General features: G+C 42.4%; 1 protein-coding gene across 2 annotated transcripts in view; it reads left to right on the top strand.

The window, feature by feature from the left end:
* The window catches only part of gtf2ird1 (GTF2I repeat domain containing 1), a 43,182-nt gene extending 25,833 nt beyond the window's left edge, over positions 1-17,349 (top strand). Inside the window, exons 11-27 of one of the 2 annotated variants that reach the window (XM_004551155.4) lie at positions 1,346-1,472; positions 3,100-3,143; positions 3,395-3,475; positions 4,685-4,840; positions 8,086-8,139; positions 8,576-8,653; positions 10,638-10,821; positions 10,943-11,004; positions 11,310-11,381; positions 11,507-11,774; positions 12,033-12,061; positions 12,176-12,223; positions 12,314-12,391; positions 13,576-13,768; positions 14,199-14,236; positions 14,331-14,440; positions 16,382-17,349. In XM_004551155.4, the coding sequence (XP_004551212.1) occupies positions 1,346-1,472; positions 3,100-3,143; positions 3,395-3,475; positions 4,685-4,840; positions 8,086-8,139; positions 8,576-8,653; positions 10,638-10,821; positions 10,943-11,004; positions 11,310-11,381; positions 11,507-11,774; positions 12,033-12,061; positions 12,176-12,223; positions 12,314-12,391; positions 13,576-13,768; positions 14,199-14,236; positions 14,331-14,440; positions 16,382-16,450 (1,691 nt within the window). In that variant the 3' untranslated portion in view covers positions 16,451-17,349. Of the gene's footprint in view, positions 1-1,345; positions 1,473-3,099; positions 3,144-3,394; positions 3,476-4,684; positions 4,841-8,085; positions 8,140-8,572; positions 8,654-10,637; positions 10,822-10,942; positions 11,005-11,309; positions 11,382-11,506; positions 11,775-12,032; positions 12,062-12,175; positions 12,224-12,313; positions 12,392-13,575; positions 13,769-14,198; positions 14,237-14,330; positions 14,441-16,381 lie in introns of both variants that reach the window. The other variant, XM_004551154.4, reaches the window with a different exon arrangement.
* The last annotated feature ends 404 nt before the right edge of the window (positions 17,350-17,753 follow it).

The following is a 17,753-nucleotide window of genomic DNA, read 5'->3' as shown; positions in this document are numbered from 1 at the left end:
ATCTTACTTTAAATGTAGTGTAACCCTCATAAGAATAGGATCTACTCACTGCCTTAGGCCCCTGTTATACTGGCCTTGCAGTGTGCACCGTCACATCTGCTGTCACTGTAACCTGGTGCCACTGTGTGGAAGACATGAGTGTCACTTTTTACTACCGTTTTAATAATTTATCTGTACAGAAGCTCAGAGATTCACAGATTATACAGCGGGAGATGCTACAACAGCTTGAAAAGATGACGCTTTGTGGAAAAATCTCTGAAATTTCTTTGCCCCTGGGTTTGACTTGCGCTCCTCCTACACCAGCGCTGATGCCGAAGTTTTGTCTGAGTGGCGACGCCTCATCATTCAGGAGAATACTGCAGTGGGTAGCTGTGCCGTAAAGGCCGGCAGAAATGGATGTGTGCATGATGATGTAATCGGTGGTGCATGAAGCGGCCAGTGAGGCGGGTGTAATGACCCCATCAGTTGTAGCCATAGATAGCTTCTGTGCTTAAAACCCACAATATTTTTAATGGCCAGCAGGGGGGGCAGTACCTGTCATTGCACAGAGCAAATGGCCCTCAAGTGACGATCCTGATGAGATTTTGGGTCGTACTGAATAAAACATTAAGTCCAAATTAGTAAATGTTGGCCTGTGTATCAGAAAGAGGGAGAATCCTGTATATGCTCACTAGCTATCACAAGCCAATGACCATCACATCCCATTTCAAAATGTCAAGATGGTGAAAAAAGCTGATCTCGAGTCCTCATAACAAGATGTTGCCGAATATCAAAATCCATTTTTAATACTGTCTGACGAATGCATTAAAACAGCAACCCCACTGTGTGAGCTCATAGGTATTATTTGGATTGGTCCACGACTGGGCTACTGTGATACCACATTATCACTTAGCAGTTAGCAGTGCATGCAGGTTGTGACAGTCTGCAACTGCTTAAAAACCTAGAAAATGAAAAAACACCCAATTATTTCACATATTTTATTTTTTAAATATCACGGTTCCCTTTAGTACGCAGTTAGCTTGACTCTCATGCTTGCAGCTGGTGACTTTTAAGCACCGATGACTAAAAGTGAGAGAAAATTTGGTTCGTTTTCATTTTCATTAAACATGAATATTCTCCATCTTCTCAAAGGAGAACTTTTGGCATAAAGTAATTGTTTTTGGTAGCTTTCCATATGTGCTTTGTGAGTGACCTTAGCTGTAAAATATTTGTCAAGACCCTTAAACTTTATCACAGTAACCAAAGAGCGCTCCGCCATGAGTTTATTTATATATTTACACCACACAGATGTTCTTCGCTAATGGCGTGCGGTGTTTGTTTATCTTCTGCGTCTTGTTTGTTCAAGCTGCTGGCAAGATTGCAAGGGAGGAGGGCAAGCACGACCTGGGCTCTACGCCCGAAGACAGCTTCCCTGACAATCTGAGAATCCCGCCCACCACAGCCGAGCTGGTCAGCAATCCTCACAGCAGCAGGTCAGAACGTGGCCCACACACACACTCACACAAACATGGCATTACCCTGCAGACGTTGTTTATAGTGCTGGAATTTGAGCTTAATGGCATGCAGCCAAATTGTGCCTCTGCATTCAGTGGTATTACTCATAATAATTAAACCGCTGTTTACGGATTTTAGTTACATTTACATTACCATGATGGGACTTTGTTTCCTAAACGGGCCTTGTTACATGATTAATGTTCGGTTCACTTTGCTTTATTTTTATTTCTTTCTCTGCGTCCTGTCTGTCGAGTACATTAGCAGAACTGGACATTTCTACTTCAACTTGCCGCCTCTGACTCGACTTCCTAGAACGACAGGAGGCCAAGCTGGAGGTTGCAGACTTGGAGATGCTAAGATTTTTGTTGGGAGTCACCAGGATGGACAATAAGTACAGCAAAGGGACGGCTCAGGCTGAGCGGTTGGAGACAAAGGCTAGGACAGTTTGGACGTTGAGGATGAGGAGGGATAGTGGATATATTGGTCAAAGGATGCTGAGTATGGAGGTGCCAGGGCAGAGGAAAAGAGGACCACAGAGAAAATTCATGCCTGCAGTGAAAGAGGACGTGCAGAGGGTTGTTGGTTGACGCTGGGGGTGGAGGGTAGGATGGAAGCAGATGATCTGCAGCCGATCTGATATGGTGTCGGTGCTGTTCTTACATCATCAGAATAATGTATTCAGCCAAGAAGTTAGCTAATTCTTTTAAAAACTATCCCTCACAAGCCAACCCAGGTTACCTAATTTCAGCTAACAGCAAGGCTAACTTGATAATATATTTGTAATATTGTATATATTAACTAAGAAAAGAGTTAAGAAAAGATTATTATGATGATGATGATGATGATGAAGGAACACTATATTTACCTTCTAATTGATGTACTGGACAATCGAGCCGTTATTAAAAATAATGGTTATCCATTAGCCATTTTTACACATGAAATAATGAAGAAGTTTGAAAGAAGAAGTAAAAAAGAAAGAACCACGTAATATTTATTGTTCCATGAAGCAATCAATAATTAAAGCAAGTGATGATTTATGATTTTATTCTCTCCCGCTGGTATAAACATGCTACGTGTTCCTTGTACTAATATGGTGCCTGTTCTCACACTCGCTTTATACCTGGTGCAAAGAAACAATTTGAGGCAAGCATCTAGGCCAAGGACACTTTGATGTGTGCTTTTGAGCAGCTGGGATTGAACCAGTGACCCCGGATGACAAGCTCTGACTCCTGAGTCTAAATCCCTTCATGCTAGAAGTGAGAAATGCTTCCCCGGTGTCTCCCTCTGTTCGTGCAGCTCAGCGGTTCTGTCTGTCGGTGCCACCGCACAATAGGCGATAAACACTATAGTGGGCGGATGGCACTGCATGAATCAATGTTAACGTGTATGGAATCTCTGCCATTGGGGTTGTGACTGTGGTGCTAACAAGTGTGGAAACCCTGCATAGCCAGTGTTTAAAGATCCCCGGTGTTGGGCTCAGAAGTCATTTAATTTCCCTTTAAAGGAGACAGATGATTTAAAATACGCCACAAAAAAGGATTTTTAATGATTGTGTTTTGCAGATATTTGCAAATCACCCTTTTTCTATTTGATTTTACCTCACAGATCAACCAGTGCTTGTGTGAGTCCCTTGGCTGAGTGCGAAGCAGGTACGTGCTAATAAATGAAGTTCAGCATAATAAAAACGCTCTGTGATATTCGGCTGTGTGAAGTTACAAATGATTTGAGCCCCGAGTAACGAACAAAGGTTTCCCCCGTCCCCCGGAGTCGCTTTCATATCGCGTTTTGCAGTCTGATCCCTTCCAACACGTTCTATCGTCTGCTTAAATCTGTTTTTACACGACCATAAAACACAGTGCTGACGGGAACTCGTGCAGAATGAACTGTTCAATCCCCGCAGGTCCTTCAGGAGATTGCATTCCTTTGAGGAGGATTAAAACAGAGCCTCCAGACGGGGAAATCATTCAAGTTACGGTGCCAGGTAAGCGAGCGCACGCTTGGCTGCCATTAAGTTTGAGATTCGTTTCTTTTTTTCACTCGTAGAAAAATACAATTGGAGCAGACGCGGGTTTTCTTGCATTGTCATTGAGATAGAAGTCACAGAGACACAGAAACCTGGAGACTGTTTTCATCGTTGGTGCTGTCCCTGTGTGTGATTCCCCTTCTTTCACTCCTTTGTTCGCCTGACAGTTTTGCATTTGCCAATTTTGATTAGTCGGTTCCTGTGGGTGAGCGCTTTCTGTCAGTAGCCAAATCTGATACCCAAATTTGTTTGGATAAATTCAAATGCAGCCAAAGTGAGGAATCACAATTAGAAAAGGGGGAGCCAACCTTGGATCATAAAAATGAAGAGAAAGCCTTGGCTGCTATTGCATTTACTCTTCTTATTCGATTTTAAAGTTTTAAAAAAAGAAAGAAAACAATTTTTGCTTGAGTCTCTCAGTGAAAGGCTCATTCATTGAGAGTCAAAGCTCTGCTGTTTTGAGCAAAATCAGACATTTAAAATAAAAACTTAAAAAGAATAAAGCTTCATTCATGTTTGTAGTTCCAGATTCATTATATATTCTTCATTTTTCTTTTTTATTTAATTCCTCACAGTGTAGTGAGTTACACTTTTGCTTAGTAAGTGAAAGATCCCCAGTAATCCTCCTTTCTATCTCACCATGCGCACCAATGCCTCCCAATAATTGTTGTGTGGACAAATGAGACACATTTTAAGACGTAGTTTCATTATTGTGAAAAACGTTTTAAAAAAGTAAAAATAAAGGATCAATCTATTAAATCCAGCTTGTTTGCAATGTTTTAAAGGGGAACTTTGTTGGGTGTGTGAAGAGTTTGAAAGCACTAGCTGAGGTTCATGCTTCCATGGAAGCCTTCAAACATATTTTGGTTTTGCAAGATTAAAGACTTTGAGGGTGGAGGATAAGTGATTGGTTCTGTCAGTTCAACTTCCCCTGCCCAGTTAAAAAGCATGAAGTTCCTGCCCTAAATTCTCAACTGTTTAAATGAATGCACTGAAAAACAAGGCTGGGTGATTTCAAGCTAACATCAGTAACAGGAAGCGCTGAGATAACAGCAGAAATGCAGCAGCAGTGCAAGAAGTGTTGCAGCTCCACTGTGTCCTGCTGCTCTCTTGTCTCCGTTGCACCACAAACTGAAAACCTGGTGTGAATACTGTTTGTTTCTCCAGATGCCGGCACGAGTGGGGAGGAGCCCAGCGAGTCTGTGGCCGAGCCCGTCGCCGCCGCACCGTGTCCAGCCACAGCCTCGCCCTCTGCTCCATCTGCCTCGTCTGCCCCGCCCCCCGCTCCTTCGGCTCCCCACCACTCAATGGAAAACCACGCAGGTAACCTCTTCCCCGTCAGCCCACACCTCCATTGTCGCCTCCCTCCTCACACTGTGGCTCCTGGAATGCCAGCTCCTACCAAGGCCTCCACATACTGTTTTGTAGGGAGCTAATTAAGCCACAGCACGTATGAAACCACTTTTCTCACGTTCTTTATCTTCCACTCTTCCACTTCCTTATGACCAAACCTCCCCAATCACTACTAGCCACTCCCACAACCTTAAATATACCTTCTCTCCCCAACTCTGACCTACTGTAGCTTGTTTCTTCCTCCAGCCTCACAACGACGATCTGTGAAATGCACCCTGCATCGACTGCAGCTTGTCAACATACTCTTTAGCTTTAAAATCTGGGCATGCGCATAACTGTCAGTGTGTTTTACATGCACCAACTGCTCGAGCGTGGTCGGACTCCAACCGAAGTGTGTGTTTTTTGTTTTGCCTTTTTAAATATTTGTTTTTTAAATGTTTGTTTGTTGTGAAAGAGTAGACATCAGACCATCCTAAGGCCGCGTATGGCACATAACTCAGGACGCCTTACAGCACTGACTCCTAATGCTACAGCTAGTTCATTTTCATAGACCTTTTTCTAGACTAAAGGTTCTCTTTTAATCATCTTGGTAGGCTGTGCTTGATTTCAATTTGTGTCACTGCAGCCAGAGCTGACGCTGGGTGGCGTAACAAATAGCTGCTTTGTACCAAATATCCTCAAAAACAGACTGGGGCCTCTGTTTCACCTTAATTCAGAAGGTAGGCGGTTTTTGAAGTGCTCCCACTTCACCTACGAAGCACCGGCTGCACGGAAACATCGCCTCATAGGGGTGTGCTGTCTTACAACACTTCAGCCGGTTGTTAATTGTGTGCCCTTTGCCCTTAAGAGTCCAAACTGAAACGTTTCAGTGATTAGCAGGATGCATGGTGCATATTTGCAGATTTTGAGTAATTTTATCCACTAGTCCAGTTTTAGAGAGACCAAACTTTTCCTCAAAGGTCCTGTTGAGACTCCTAAATCCTCCTCCCCGTATAGAACTCGTTCTCTCCCTTAAACCTTAGGTTAATAGAGTAAGGTCACCAAGAACATCTGAGTAGACGCCACTCTCTTTATCAACTGCACCCGCCTCATTTACCAGGTGCTTCTATAATGTGCCGGGGTCATTCAGATTGCAGACAAATGCATGCAGATGTATGTCTGAGGTTTCTGACTGCCCCGCTGTGATGGAGGTGAAGGACATTTAATTGTGCAGCTGGCAGCATTTAAAGATTAGACTGAGAAATAAAAAAAAACGGCAGCATTTCTTTGCTTTCAACAGTTTTCTCTGTTTCTGGGCAATCCACTTCACTTTCACCAGTTTTCATTCAAGCTTTTCATTCAATCTCGTTAAAAGTGCAAGATTTCAAAATAATATTTCCAATCTCCTGTGATCAAATTCCATTCACACATTCTGTAGTAGGATGGAAGCAGAAATCTCTGCCTCTACATTTTCTTGAATGGACACTTTAAAGTTTAGGACTCTATTCTTTCTCTGGAAAATTCCTGCACTATCAATTACATTGTCCAAATGTCAAGTGCAACTTTCTTATATATAAATTAACATATAAATGAGGCCCTTTTTTGAACATCTGAAGGAGGTGCTGCTACAATGCTACAGAGAGTCTGCTCAGAGTGATCTTGGCATTAAGCATTTTGTTTTCTTTTATTGATTTCATTGTGCTTTGTTTAAGTTTTCTTTTCTTTCACAAATGACCTCTAAAGGAAAGACAATGAAGGTAAGTGCACTCAGTCACATTTAATATTATTTGCACCTCCGTCATTTGTCAAAGTATTTGAATGATGGCAATTTGCATTAATTTTCAAGGTAAAATAGGTCTGATCAAGACAATAATCCCTTTTGCATGAATGACATATTCATATTGCACATATGAGAATACCCAGTTCACTTTCCTGTAGATACAAATCACATCCTTTTTTAAAAAGTCCTGTTTGCCCTTAAGTATAGTGAAAGGTTTGACTTGATGATCTTCACAAAACTGCAGTTCCACTCTCAAGTATTCCTGTGTCATAATAATTGTCCATTGGCTTCTTCAGCACAGATGACATACAGTATCTTTCTTTTGACAGTGTTTTTTAAATTTTACATTATTGTTCCCACTTTTACCTCAACAGGCTGGATTTTGATGCATTTTGAATTTTTTATGTTGTGTTGGGCAAAGGGAGCTCTGTTGTGAGTCTGTTGTGGTTGCATCATATTCCTTTTACAGCTTACACAGATCCTCCGTCATGTTATGATGGATTAGCTACACAAGCTAGATGTAGCTTTCAAATAGTATTGCTTTAAGTTGTCTTAGAACACGCTCAAAGTGGGGTGGCTGTAGCTCAGGTGGCAGAGCAGGTCAGCCACTAATCAGAAGGTCGGTAGTTCGATCCCAGGCTGCCTCCTGGCTGCATGCCAAATATCCTTGGGCAAGATACTAACCCCATGTTTGCCTACTGGTGGTGGTCAGAGGGCCTGGTGGCGCCAGTGTCCGGCAGCCTCGCCTGTGGGCTTCTCTGTTTAGGCTGTCTCCCCCCTCGACCCAACCCCAGATGAACGGAAACAAATGGATAGATGGGAAAAAAACATTTTATAAACCACTTTCTTCCTCCTGTTGTTGATCACAGATTTAAAAGTCCTGCCCTGCAGACTCCACACATAACACATCACGAAAAAAAAAATCACATTTCCACCTCTGCTTCTGGGCTAATGGCAAAACAACACCCCCACCGCCCATTCTCGTGTTTGTATGTTTAACACTGAGCGGCGATGTTGAATAACGGCCTTGGACAGGCGGTATGATATGTGTTCTTGGCGGCAGTTTGCCTGGAATCATTAATTAAAGAACATTCAGCGTTGCCCTACTGTAACAGTAATATTCCACTGACAGAAAATGGACAATAACATTGAATTATCACAGTCTCATATGTTGCACCTGTTGTTTTGTCCATCCCCTGTGTGTACTGAGGGTAGACATGAGGTGTCAGATAAAGAGTTTAGCCTTCACAGATGTAATCATTGCTGCACAATGATGTTAGGCATGCCTCAAGTCAGAATAGGACCAGCGCTAGTCTCTGATGCAGTAAAGCAACAATGTGACGACTCAAGAGATTGATTGACACAAATAAAACCGTGCATCTTTGGATAAACTGTCATAGAAATGTTTTACAGTAGCCGTGCGCCACTGTTCTCATGCTTTTCTCACATCTTGCAGCTGAAGCTCTGTCACCCACTGCTGCCCCGCAGAGCATAAGAAGATCTTCTGAAGGTAGGGTGGACTGACTCATTCAGGATGTTTTTCTGCACAGTGCATTTGGCCCACACTCTCACTGTGTGATTGTCTGTAACCTTGCCAAAGAGGCAGATTAGAATTAAATAAAACTCTAACCCAGCGTCCTCACCTTTGGAAATATTTCTGTTTTGCTGTTTAGTCTCATTTTTGCACCTTCACCACTCTGCCTCCCTACATCCATCTGCGGTTAATGTATCACACTCTACATTGACCCGGTAATGACACAGTCAGTTTGTCATTACCGGGTCAGCGCAGGGCAGGTAGAATTTATCAAATTGAAGTTGGCAAGTGGAGATGTAGTAATGTTCACAGGTGGGAAGCTGCCTAACCCCGTCGACCCCAAGTAATAATTCTTTTTCGGCGCTCTCGGCGCAAAGCTGTTCGTTTTTCATTTGCTTGACTCTTTCAGCAGGGAGCCTGGTGGAGGACATCGGTGAAATGATTCTTCAGCTGCGGAGACAAGTGGAGAGCATCTTCAGCATTAAGTATGGTAAGCTACCTGTAGCGGGGGAGCTTTTATCCTCATCCGCAGCGGGGGCAGGAAGTTATGCCAGGGCTATAAATTTTGCAGGAAGACTTTGATCTCTCCTTAACCAGTGTACAGCAATTTAAAATCTAAGCTTTTAAAATCTATCTGAATATTAATATTGGAACATTTAAGGTTTTCAATAATTCAGCACATGAGAATGAATCTGTTAAGTGTGGGGCAAAGGATGGGGCATGAAAAGGAAGAATCTCATTTTCACATCAGAGGAGTTAAAGCATAAAGACACAAAGTATTAGTCGCCTTTTAGAAGGCGGCATGTCACAGCACGCCAGCGACTCTCTGAACATAGACATGCGTGCGCTAAGAGTGAGTGTGGGTATTTGTTCGTATGGGTAATTTTAACACGGCAATGCTCAAAGTTATTAACGAGTTCTTCTTATTCCCTTTAAATACAAAGAAAAGTTTCAGTTCTTAGTTTAAAAAGGGTTTTAGTTCAGCCGGCTGAGGGACTGATGAGCACATGACAGATGAGGCGAGACATGTGCCTGTCCATCCACACATTACAATAACCTGTGAGCTGGATGAGCTTTCTACGTCACGTTAGGTTAATGTGTCTGGAAAAGCAACGTGAGCATGAGACTGAAAACGAGCTAAAAATCGGGTTGTTTTTGTTATTTTTTGATTTTAGTTTTTAAAGCTATCGTTTTATAATAGATTTCCTTGAGTTTAGAAATATGGATGGTGCTATCGCAACATTTGTCTCATGGTGGGTGTAGCCATGTGACCGTGTAGCTTTTTAGTTTGCTGGTGTGACAAACGAGGGTCGGATCTGACCGAGTGACAGGGGGACGGTGCAGACGGTGCAGATGCCCCCCGAAGCTTATCCTGCTTTGCCCGTGTTGACTTTAAATTATGGGGGCCATCATTTACAAAATAAATGTCACTGCCTTGGCTTTTTGTGTTGTCTCTTTTGGACTTTGATCAAAAGCTTTCAAATAAAACTTGCTTTCTATTTTGTTTTTTTAATTTTTAACCCCTATTGTAGCAATCATGTTGTATTCAGTAAGGCCTGGAACTACAGAACAAAACCATAAACTTTCATCTTTCCATCTGTCATATGTTTGTGTTACTCTAAGAACAGAGTAACAGGAGTATTTCACTCACTCAAAAATGCACAAACATTTGGACTTTGTTAGTGTAATTAATCTGCACAGCTTGCTATAATATTTGTGAGATAACCGCATTAAACTCTACAAATGCAAGAAGTCCAGTTCAGCGACTCCTCACAGCTATAGCCGCCTGTATCACCCACTTGAGCCTCAGTAAGGGTACTTGTGTAAAAGGTGACCCTCTCTCTGTAGCTGTTAGAAGGCGTAAACTAACCACAGAGATCAAAACTGTCGAGCCAGGCTGAGATGGCCATTTGAGATGCAACTCGACACTTTCATGTTAGCTCCTTTATTGCTGCTTGGTTAAAAGCAGCAATAAAGGATTGCTGTGATCATGGCTCAAGAGTTGGGAGTTCGCCTTGTAATCGGAGGGTTGCCGGTTCGAGCCCCGGCTTGGACAGTCTCGGTCGTTGTGTCCTTGGGCAAGACACTTCACTCGTTGCCTACTGGTGGTGGTCAGAGGGCCCGGTGGCGCCAGTGTTCGGCAGCCTCGCCTCTGTCAGTGCGCCCCAGGGTGGCTGTGGCTACAATGTAGCTTGCCATCACCAGTCTGTGTGAATGTGTGTGTGAATGGGTGGATGACTGGATGTGTAAAGCTCTTTGGGGTCCTTAGGGACTAGTAAAGTGCTATACAAATACAGGCCATTTACCATTTTAAAACTGTCACACAAATTTGGCGAACTTTCCCTGTTTGGTGTTTTTGCAATTTTCCCCAGATTTCAGAAGACGGAAAGAAATGAGATGAATTGGAATAAGACGACTTGAATGAAATAGATCAATAAGCTTTGTGCTTGTTTTTCCTGTTTTTCCTTCTTCAGCTGAAGCCCTGGGCCTTCCTGAACCAACCAAGGTGCCGTACTCCAAATTCCAGATGTACCCTGAGGATCTGTATGTAACCGGGCTGCCAGAGGGAATCTCTATCCGAAGACCCAACTGTTTCGGAGCAGCCAAACTACGCAAGATCCTGGCTGCCAGCAGTCAGATCCAGTTTGTTATCAAAAGGTGAGAAATAATTATATATAGAAAGTCATCTGGAGAGTGTAGCGGTGCGTTGAAGTGTGTGTTATTTCAGTTTTCGCTCTCTGATTTGTAAATATCGTCACAATCTTTTGCTCATCTCTAGACCCGAGCTCTTAGCTGAGCAGGTAAAACAAGAGATGCCTTCCATCCCGATCTGTGATTCAGGTTTGTCTCTTTTTATACTTACTTTCTCATCAGCAGCATCTTCAACCCAAACTAATCACACACATATGCAGTGTTAAATTTTGATATGTTTGTTTTGTCCTCTGCAACACACGGTTGAAGTTTTAAGGTCAAATCCAGTTCACAGGCTATTTTTAAAACGGCTCCTTTGAAGAACAACAGAAAGTCCTTGCAGGGATTTTTCTGCAGCTGCCTCCTCTTTATTTGTGACAAAGCTCCTAACGTTTGCTTTATTCAGTAAGTCTTAAGACGACAAAAGTTTAACCTTTAAATGTTTTTCTCCAAAGAGCTGGATGCCAAGGATGCAGCACCAGTAACGGAGGACACTGCGGCTGTATCCAAGAGACCTGGATTCTCAGGTACGGTCGAGCTGCATCAGTCTTCTTAGATTTGCCGTTAACTGTTTAAACACGAATTGCCTCTGCTCGCTGACGTTGAAAGCCAGATGACATATTTTAAAGCGTCTTCGTCCTCTCGTCAACAGAGTGCTTGGAGTCCAAGCTGTCCAGAATCGACCTGGCCAACACGCTGCGAGAGCAGGTCCAAGATCTCTTCAACAGGAAGTATGGGGAGGCATTGGGCATCAAGTACCCCGTCCAAGTGCCTTACAAAAGGATCAAGAACAACCCGGACTCGGTCATCATCGAGGGCCTTCCCCCCGGCATCCCCTTCAGGAAGCCCTGCACCTTCGGCTCCCAGAACCTGGAGAGGATCCTGGCTGTCGCTGACAAAATCAGCTTCACCATCACCAGGTGAGAAATGCTGATCACTCTAAGAGCTGTTTAATATTCTGACTGGTAATGATGCACTTTCCCAGTATATTCATCTGTGGTGCTAAACCAAAATAACAAGCTACAAAATGCACAAATTCAAATGTTTTCATCAAATAAGATCCATATCTGTCTATCGGTCTTCCTTCCTGCAGTTAATGGCTTGGATATTTATTACTGTCTTTAAATATATGTCGGCTAATTCTGTTCATTGTGCTTGTTTCATTGTGTTGCATGCAGACCATTTCAAGGACTTATTCCAAAACCAGGTATGAGCACGCTGCGCTTTGCTTTCATGACATCTGATTTATTACGCAGCATCTATCACAGAGAGCAAAACAACATTTAATGTTACTAAACATATTTTTCGTTGACTTCATCAGCACCTCGACGAGTCACTTTACTAAAGAAGGCCTACGCTTCAATAAATGGTGAGGAGAAAATGCTTTGATAGCGTCCATTATAAATGCTGCGGCTTTTATTTTGAATGCTGTCTGTAACCGATTCTCTCCTCCTGACAGATGATGACGACATTAACCGCATGGGGGAGAAAGTAGTCCTTCGAGAGCAAGTCAAGGAACTCTTCAACAAGAAATACGGTAAATAGATCCGCAGCGTGGAGCTGTTGTTATCTGTACAAGACGGATAACCTTTTTACCATGAACCAGTTTCATCTGCATGATGAGTCCAAGTCGTGGGCGTGTTCAGTTTAATTCTCACAACACAGGAGAAAAACAACACGTCCCTTATTGCTCAGGGTGAGCCTCATAAGTGAGACGTGTGGCTGGAAATTTAAATCCAGAATGTTCGTCCTACTTGTTGAATTAGGGGCAAGTCTTATAAATGCATGCTCCAAATTTCACTCATGAAACGTGGCTGTTAAGTTTTGTGGAGCAATTTCAATACAGGCTTCACACAATTTGGTATAGAAGCCTGAAGAGGAAAAAAAACAAACAAAACAAAACAAAAACGGTGCTAATGTCACAGCAGTGCCTTAAAAATACAACATTTCCACATGCATAGGGTCCACGGGTGGAAAGTCTGCACGGTAAACAATAAAAAACCTCTTATCAAAGTGGTGTCTATAGAGAGATTTAGTGCAAACTGATTTATTTTAGTTTGTGTGGCAAAGAAAAACTTCACATGTTGAATTGTTGTGCACCTAACAAATTTCAGCATTCTTACTTCTTATTTATTGAGGACCACAGGTGTAACAGCTCTGCGATAGGCCCCGCGGCTGATACGCTCTTTCATTTTGGGCCCTTACCACCACGCAGTGCTTCAGCAAACACGTTACCTCACGTTCTCGCTCACACGAACACACAAACAAATTTAAGTTATAAAATATTGTCATGTAGCAATAATCAGTAACATCTGTAGGATCATTCCAGCTTTGAATCAGCACCACGGACAGCAACCGCAGTCAGCGATCTTGGGAGCAGACAAACATCTTCTTCTTCAGCCAGGCTAACACACGCTTTGGTTGCTAACTTATTACTGTGATGATTGCAGTGTATGAAGTTCCACCTTTGTTCAGGTTATAATAAAAGATCTCAAAGGGTAATAATGCTGCACCTGCACCTCTGCTTAAGAACTTTTAGCTGCTGTTATCAAAATGAATGAAGAACGCTGCATTTCTATGCACGTTTCATACCTACAGTATGCCAGTTACAGGCATGAGTTTCTTTATTCATGGGAAAACATGTGCCTGCATGCTTCTTATTTTTCACAGGAAAAGAAAAGGTGTCACACTGATCGTGCCGTTGTTGTTTGTTCTGTTTAGGTGAGGCTCTGGGCTTAGATCGCTCCGTCGTGGTCCCGTACAAGCTAATCCGCGGCAGTCCAGAGTCTATAGAAGTTAGTGGCCTTCCAGACGAAATCCCTTTCCGAAACCCAAACACCTACGACATCGTGTGCCTGGAGAAAATCCTTCAAGCCGCAGATAAAATAACATTCAACATCAAGAGCCAGCTACAGTGAGTGCAGCGACACCGGAATGTTCAGCAGCGCTAGCCGTCGCTGCACCGTACATTTCAGCGGGAATTTAGGGTTTTGCTTCTCGGTAGTTAAGCTCATTATGGTTTATTTATGCTTTGGATTTAAATCCAGCCTCTAAGATGTCAAAGAATAAATCTTCCACAGCAAATGTAAATAAAATGAAATAGAAAACAACGTTTTGACATCCAAGCAGTTAAGCTATGATGAAAGAATGAAGGCAAAGCTTTAAATCGTGCACAATTCAGGGATTTTTTTTCTCTAGGTATCAAGTAAGTGCAGTCTGAATAGAGGGCTAATTAGAATTCAGGAATGTTTTTTATAGTTACAAAAAAAAGATTGTATCTTTAAAGAAACAAAAATGCAGCTACATCACCTAAAATGACCCGGCCTTTTCTCTCTCCTGTTCAGACCTTTTGCAGAAATCTGTAGCCAAGCTTGTAACACAGGTAAGTGTTACACAAACAACCTTCTGTTGATGGAAGTGAGGCTTTCTGTGCTGCGTGTGCCTCCAGAGTAAAAGCCTTTGCTTTGTGCCTTCAGTAGGAACAGACGCCTCCACTAATCGACGGAAACGCAAGAGAGTCCAGGAGAGCAACCAAGTGCCTGCCTCCTCCGACCTGGGAATATCAAGCAATCAGATTCCAGTGATGGTACATTAAATAAAATATATATTTTCTTCACCATATGAAATCATAAGCTAGTTGATGAATACTAGGACATCTTTATTCTTCTGTTCTTACTCACACAGGTCCTTAAAGACTCTTAAAAACCTTAAATACACTTTGATTTCAGAGCTACAGCATGCTGGCCTGCTGTTAGGGCAAAAATGCACTTTAATAAGGAAGCCCCCCTTTACCTCGACTTAACTGTAGCTTCGATCAGTCAGAGAAACTCAAGCATTTAAGACGCCTAACAGAATGCGTATCAGCTTAAGTGCAGTGTATGTGGAGCATTTAGCTGCTGTCAGACGGCAGCCTCTGACATGTAACTGCAGCCATCACCAGTCCCGACAGGTGGCACAGCCTCTCTTCCTGTGACAGGTAGGTTTATAGTAGCGGCTTTAGCAAAGTGGAAGGTAAGCAGCGCAGCTATTCAGGACTGACTGAGAAAATGAGCGGTTATATGTCAGCCGTGTCACTGACTCTGACGACACGATGTGTTAACGCGCACAAGGAGGAAAGGAACACAGCTAGCACTGCTAACGTTAGCCACGCTGTATCCAGGGATGTCAGGATGTAAAGTTTCAAACTCAATACTGATAACGAGGGAAACGGGGAAAACTTCGATGATCCATCATAACAGAACAAGATCCTGGCAGCAGGAAATAGGACAGGAGTTCCTTGTTGAACTTCCACGTAGGCTTCATGTATAACTGCGAGAGCTACAGCTCTGCTTGTTTTCTGTGCTTCTGGTGACTTGGTAGCATATTTACCATATTTATCCCTTTAATGTCTGGTAGATGTTTTAGAAACAACACATTATTAGACACAAATAGTTAAACTGATGCTCCCTGTTAATGTCCCAGCTCACACGTTAACTAGCCAGAACCACAATGGTACAATGATAACTGAACAAACGGAGAATGTAGCAGCCAGGTAACAGTTAAATGATGTGGTGACTGTTTAATGGTTCAGCGTCGTTGTACCAGGAACTTTTACTGACCTCTCAAATCCCTCAAAGACCAGGATGTCGGCGTTTACGATGCTTTGCAAAGGTTGTTTCAGCTTCGTTGCCACCACTTGGTTGTCTTGTTTGCATGCAGGCTTATTGCATCCTCGGCCTTTCCCTGGCATTTTGCTTCATATGCAAAGTCTATCATGCTACGCCAGCTCACTGACTGTTGGTGTGTTCAGCTGCTAGTGAGGGGTGGAGCTGTGAACTGGAGAAGGCAAAGATGGCACTGTTGGTGTTTTTTGATTGATTGATTGATTGATTTTTTGGGGGGGGGTGTAACCTTTTTGTACCCATTAATTTCATTTTTGTTACATCCCACATTTCTCTATAATTTATTCCTCGTAGTTTGTTTATTTTAAACAAATAAAATCATTTAAGGGGATGATGATGTAGAGGTCTCAAAACTCGTGGGTCAAATATGATACACTTCGCCTTATTGGGTTAAAGCACATCTAATATCAGATCAGTAAAAAGCTGATGGTCCTCTCCCCATAAGTTCATGTTTTCTCAATCTTCTTAATGCGATAACTTCAAAACAAGATGACGTAGGATTGTGAAATTGATACCACAGGTGCGTCTACTAGGAGGCTGAGGAGTAAATTAGTGACTAGTAAATTAGTGACTAGGCACGTCCTTCATCTGTGGTGATACCTCCATACAAATGGGCAGGCTAAGCAAACCAGAGAGCTGGCATAAATTGGATAATTTAGAAAAAAGCCAAAAGATATTGGCGTGAAAAGGCAGGAAACCCCGGTCGCTGATGGAGTCGGAGTCGATAAAACACCTTAAACTGCAGTAGATGACTGTGTTCAACTGTAAGTACTGAAATGTAATATTAAAACAGGTTTAGAGGCAAGGTCAGCAACATTTTGCAGTAATGAAATCATTTTCTCCACCATTATGCTTCTTCCCTGCAGCAGTGGCCCATGTACATGGTGGACTACAGTGGAGTGAACGTGCAGGTTCCCGGGAAAGTCAATTACTGAAGGAGGAACCAGGGCGGCAGCAAAGGGATTCAAGGAGGAGTTTGTCAACACTCGCCACTCTTCCACAGTGCAACACTAACACTTTACCAGTGCTACAACTTAACGATCTCTCCAGACTGAATACAGAGAGCTGCAGGTTTGACTCTGAGAATGATGCTCGAGTGTTGAGGAACAACAGAATGTATGTGGGTCGAAACGTTGCAGGGCAGATGTCGGCTCGACGGGACTGCTATCAGCTGGTCGCGACAGTAATCTTGTTGTTTTTTTTACAAACTGCAAATATTACCGACGTCGTGTTATTTGCCCTTGCATTTTATAAAATGAGTCATGCTGTTGTTTTCCAGCATTTGGTTGCAATGTATTACTGACAGAAAATGTCTTTCATAATGATATGGTTCCATATTATTCAGATATTTGTACTTTTTATTTATTATATTTATTATTAAAATATAACATTATGTGCAGGGATGTAAAATATATTATTCTGTTACACAGCTCTTCGAGGAACTATCAGAACACTAACAGATGCTACTAGCACTCAGTAACTACAGGTAACCGCTGAAAACATGATTAAAATGAAGTGTCTTAATTGGGTGTTGGGGTGACGGCAAGATTTTAGAAATTAAAGGAGACAAAACGGACTCAGAGTCTGCCCCACGGAGCAGGGAAAACCTCTGCTCGCATTGAAAACGAGACACTCGGTAAACAGCCTTTTTTATGTTAGCACTACATTAACGATTTGTAAAATATTGTCATTTTAAGTCAGCCTGAATGTATCATGTAAAGAAAAGAATGGTATGTTATTCTGCGGTGACTGTCTCTGGACTAACAATATTTAATATGCTGTACCTTAACGCCAATTAGGCCTTTGAAATAAAATGTGTTGCCTTGCACTTTCATTTTGTAGTAGTTTGTTTTGGTGTTGGCGAGGGGGGGGGGTCAACTTAATGAAAATGAAGAGGAGTGTAAAAAGCAAGACGGTGGTGAGTTGAGCCCATAATGAGGATTAAATATGATGACAAATAACTAAAAGCTGTTAGTCTAGGCTTAAATGTCAACGACAGGAACCTGAATATTGTTACTGTCGCTAGCAAGTAAGCAAAATTTGTATTTATATTGTACCTTTCAAGATAAATATCACAAAGTGTTACAGAACAAACCTGCCGGAGCATAAAAACAAGAGGTCAAAAATATGTTTTTTTTAAAACAAAGAGTTTTTAGCTGCTTTTTAACAGAATTACAATAATTCAAACGTGACAAAATAAAGGCATAAATAATAATTTTCAATTCAGAGTATGACACA

The sequence above is a fragment of the Maylandia zebra genome, linkage group LG10, assembly GCF_041146795.1.
Source record: "Maylandia zebra isolate NMK-2024a linkage group LG10, Mzebra_GT3a, whole genome shotgun sequence".
In the NCBI taxonomy this organism is placed as follows: domain Eukaryota; kingdom Metazoa; phylum Chordata; class Actinopteri; order Cichliformes; family Cichlidae; genus Maylandia; species Maylandia zebra.
Note: the sequence above shows the minus strand (reverse complement) of the source record. Positions and strands in the feature narration are given on the sequence as shown.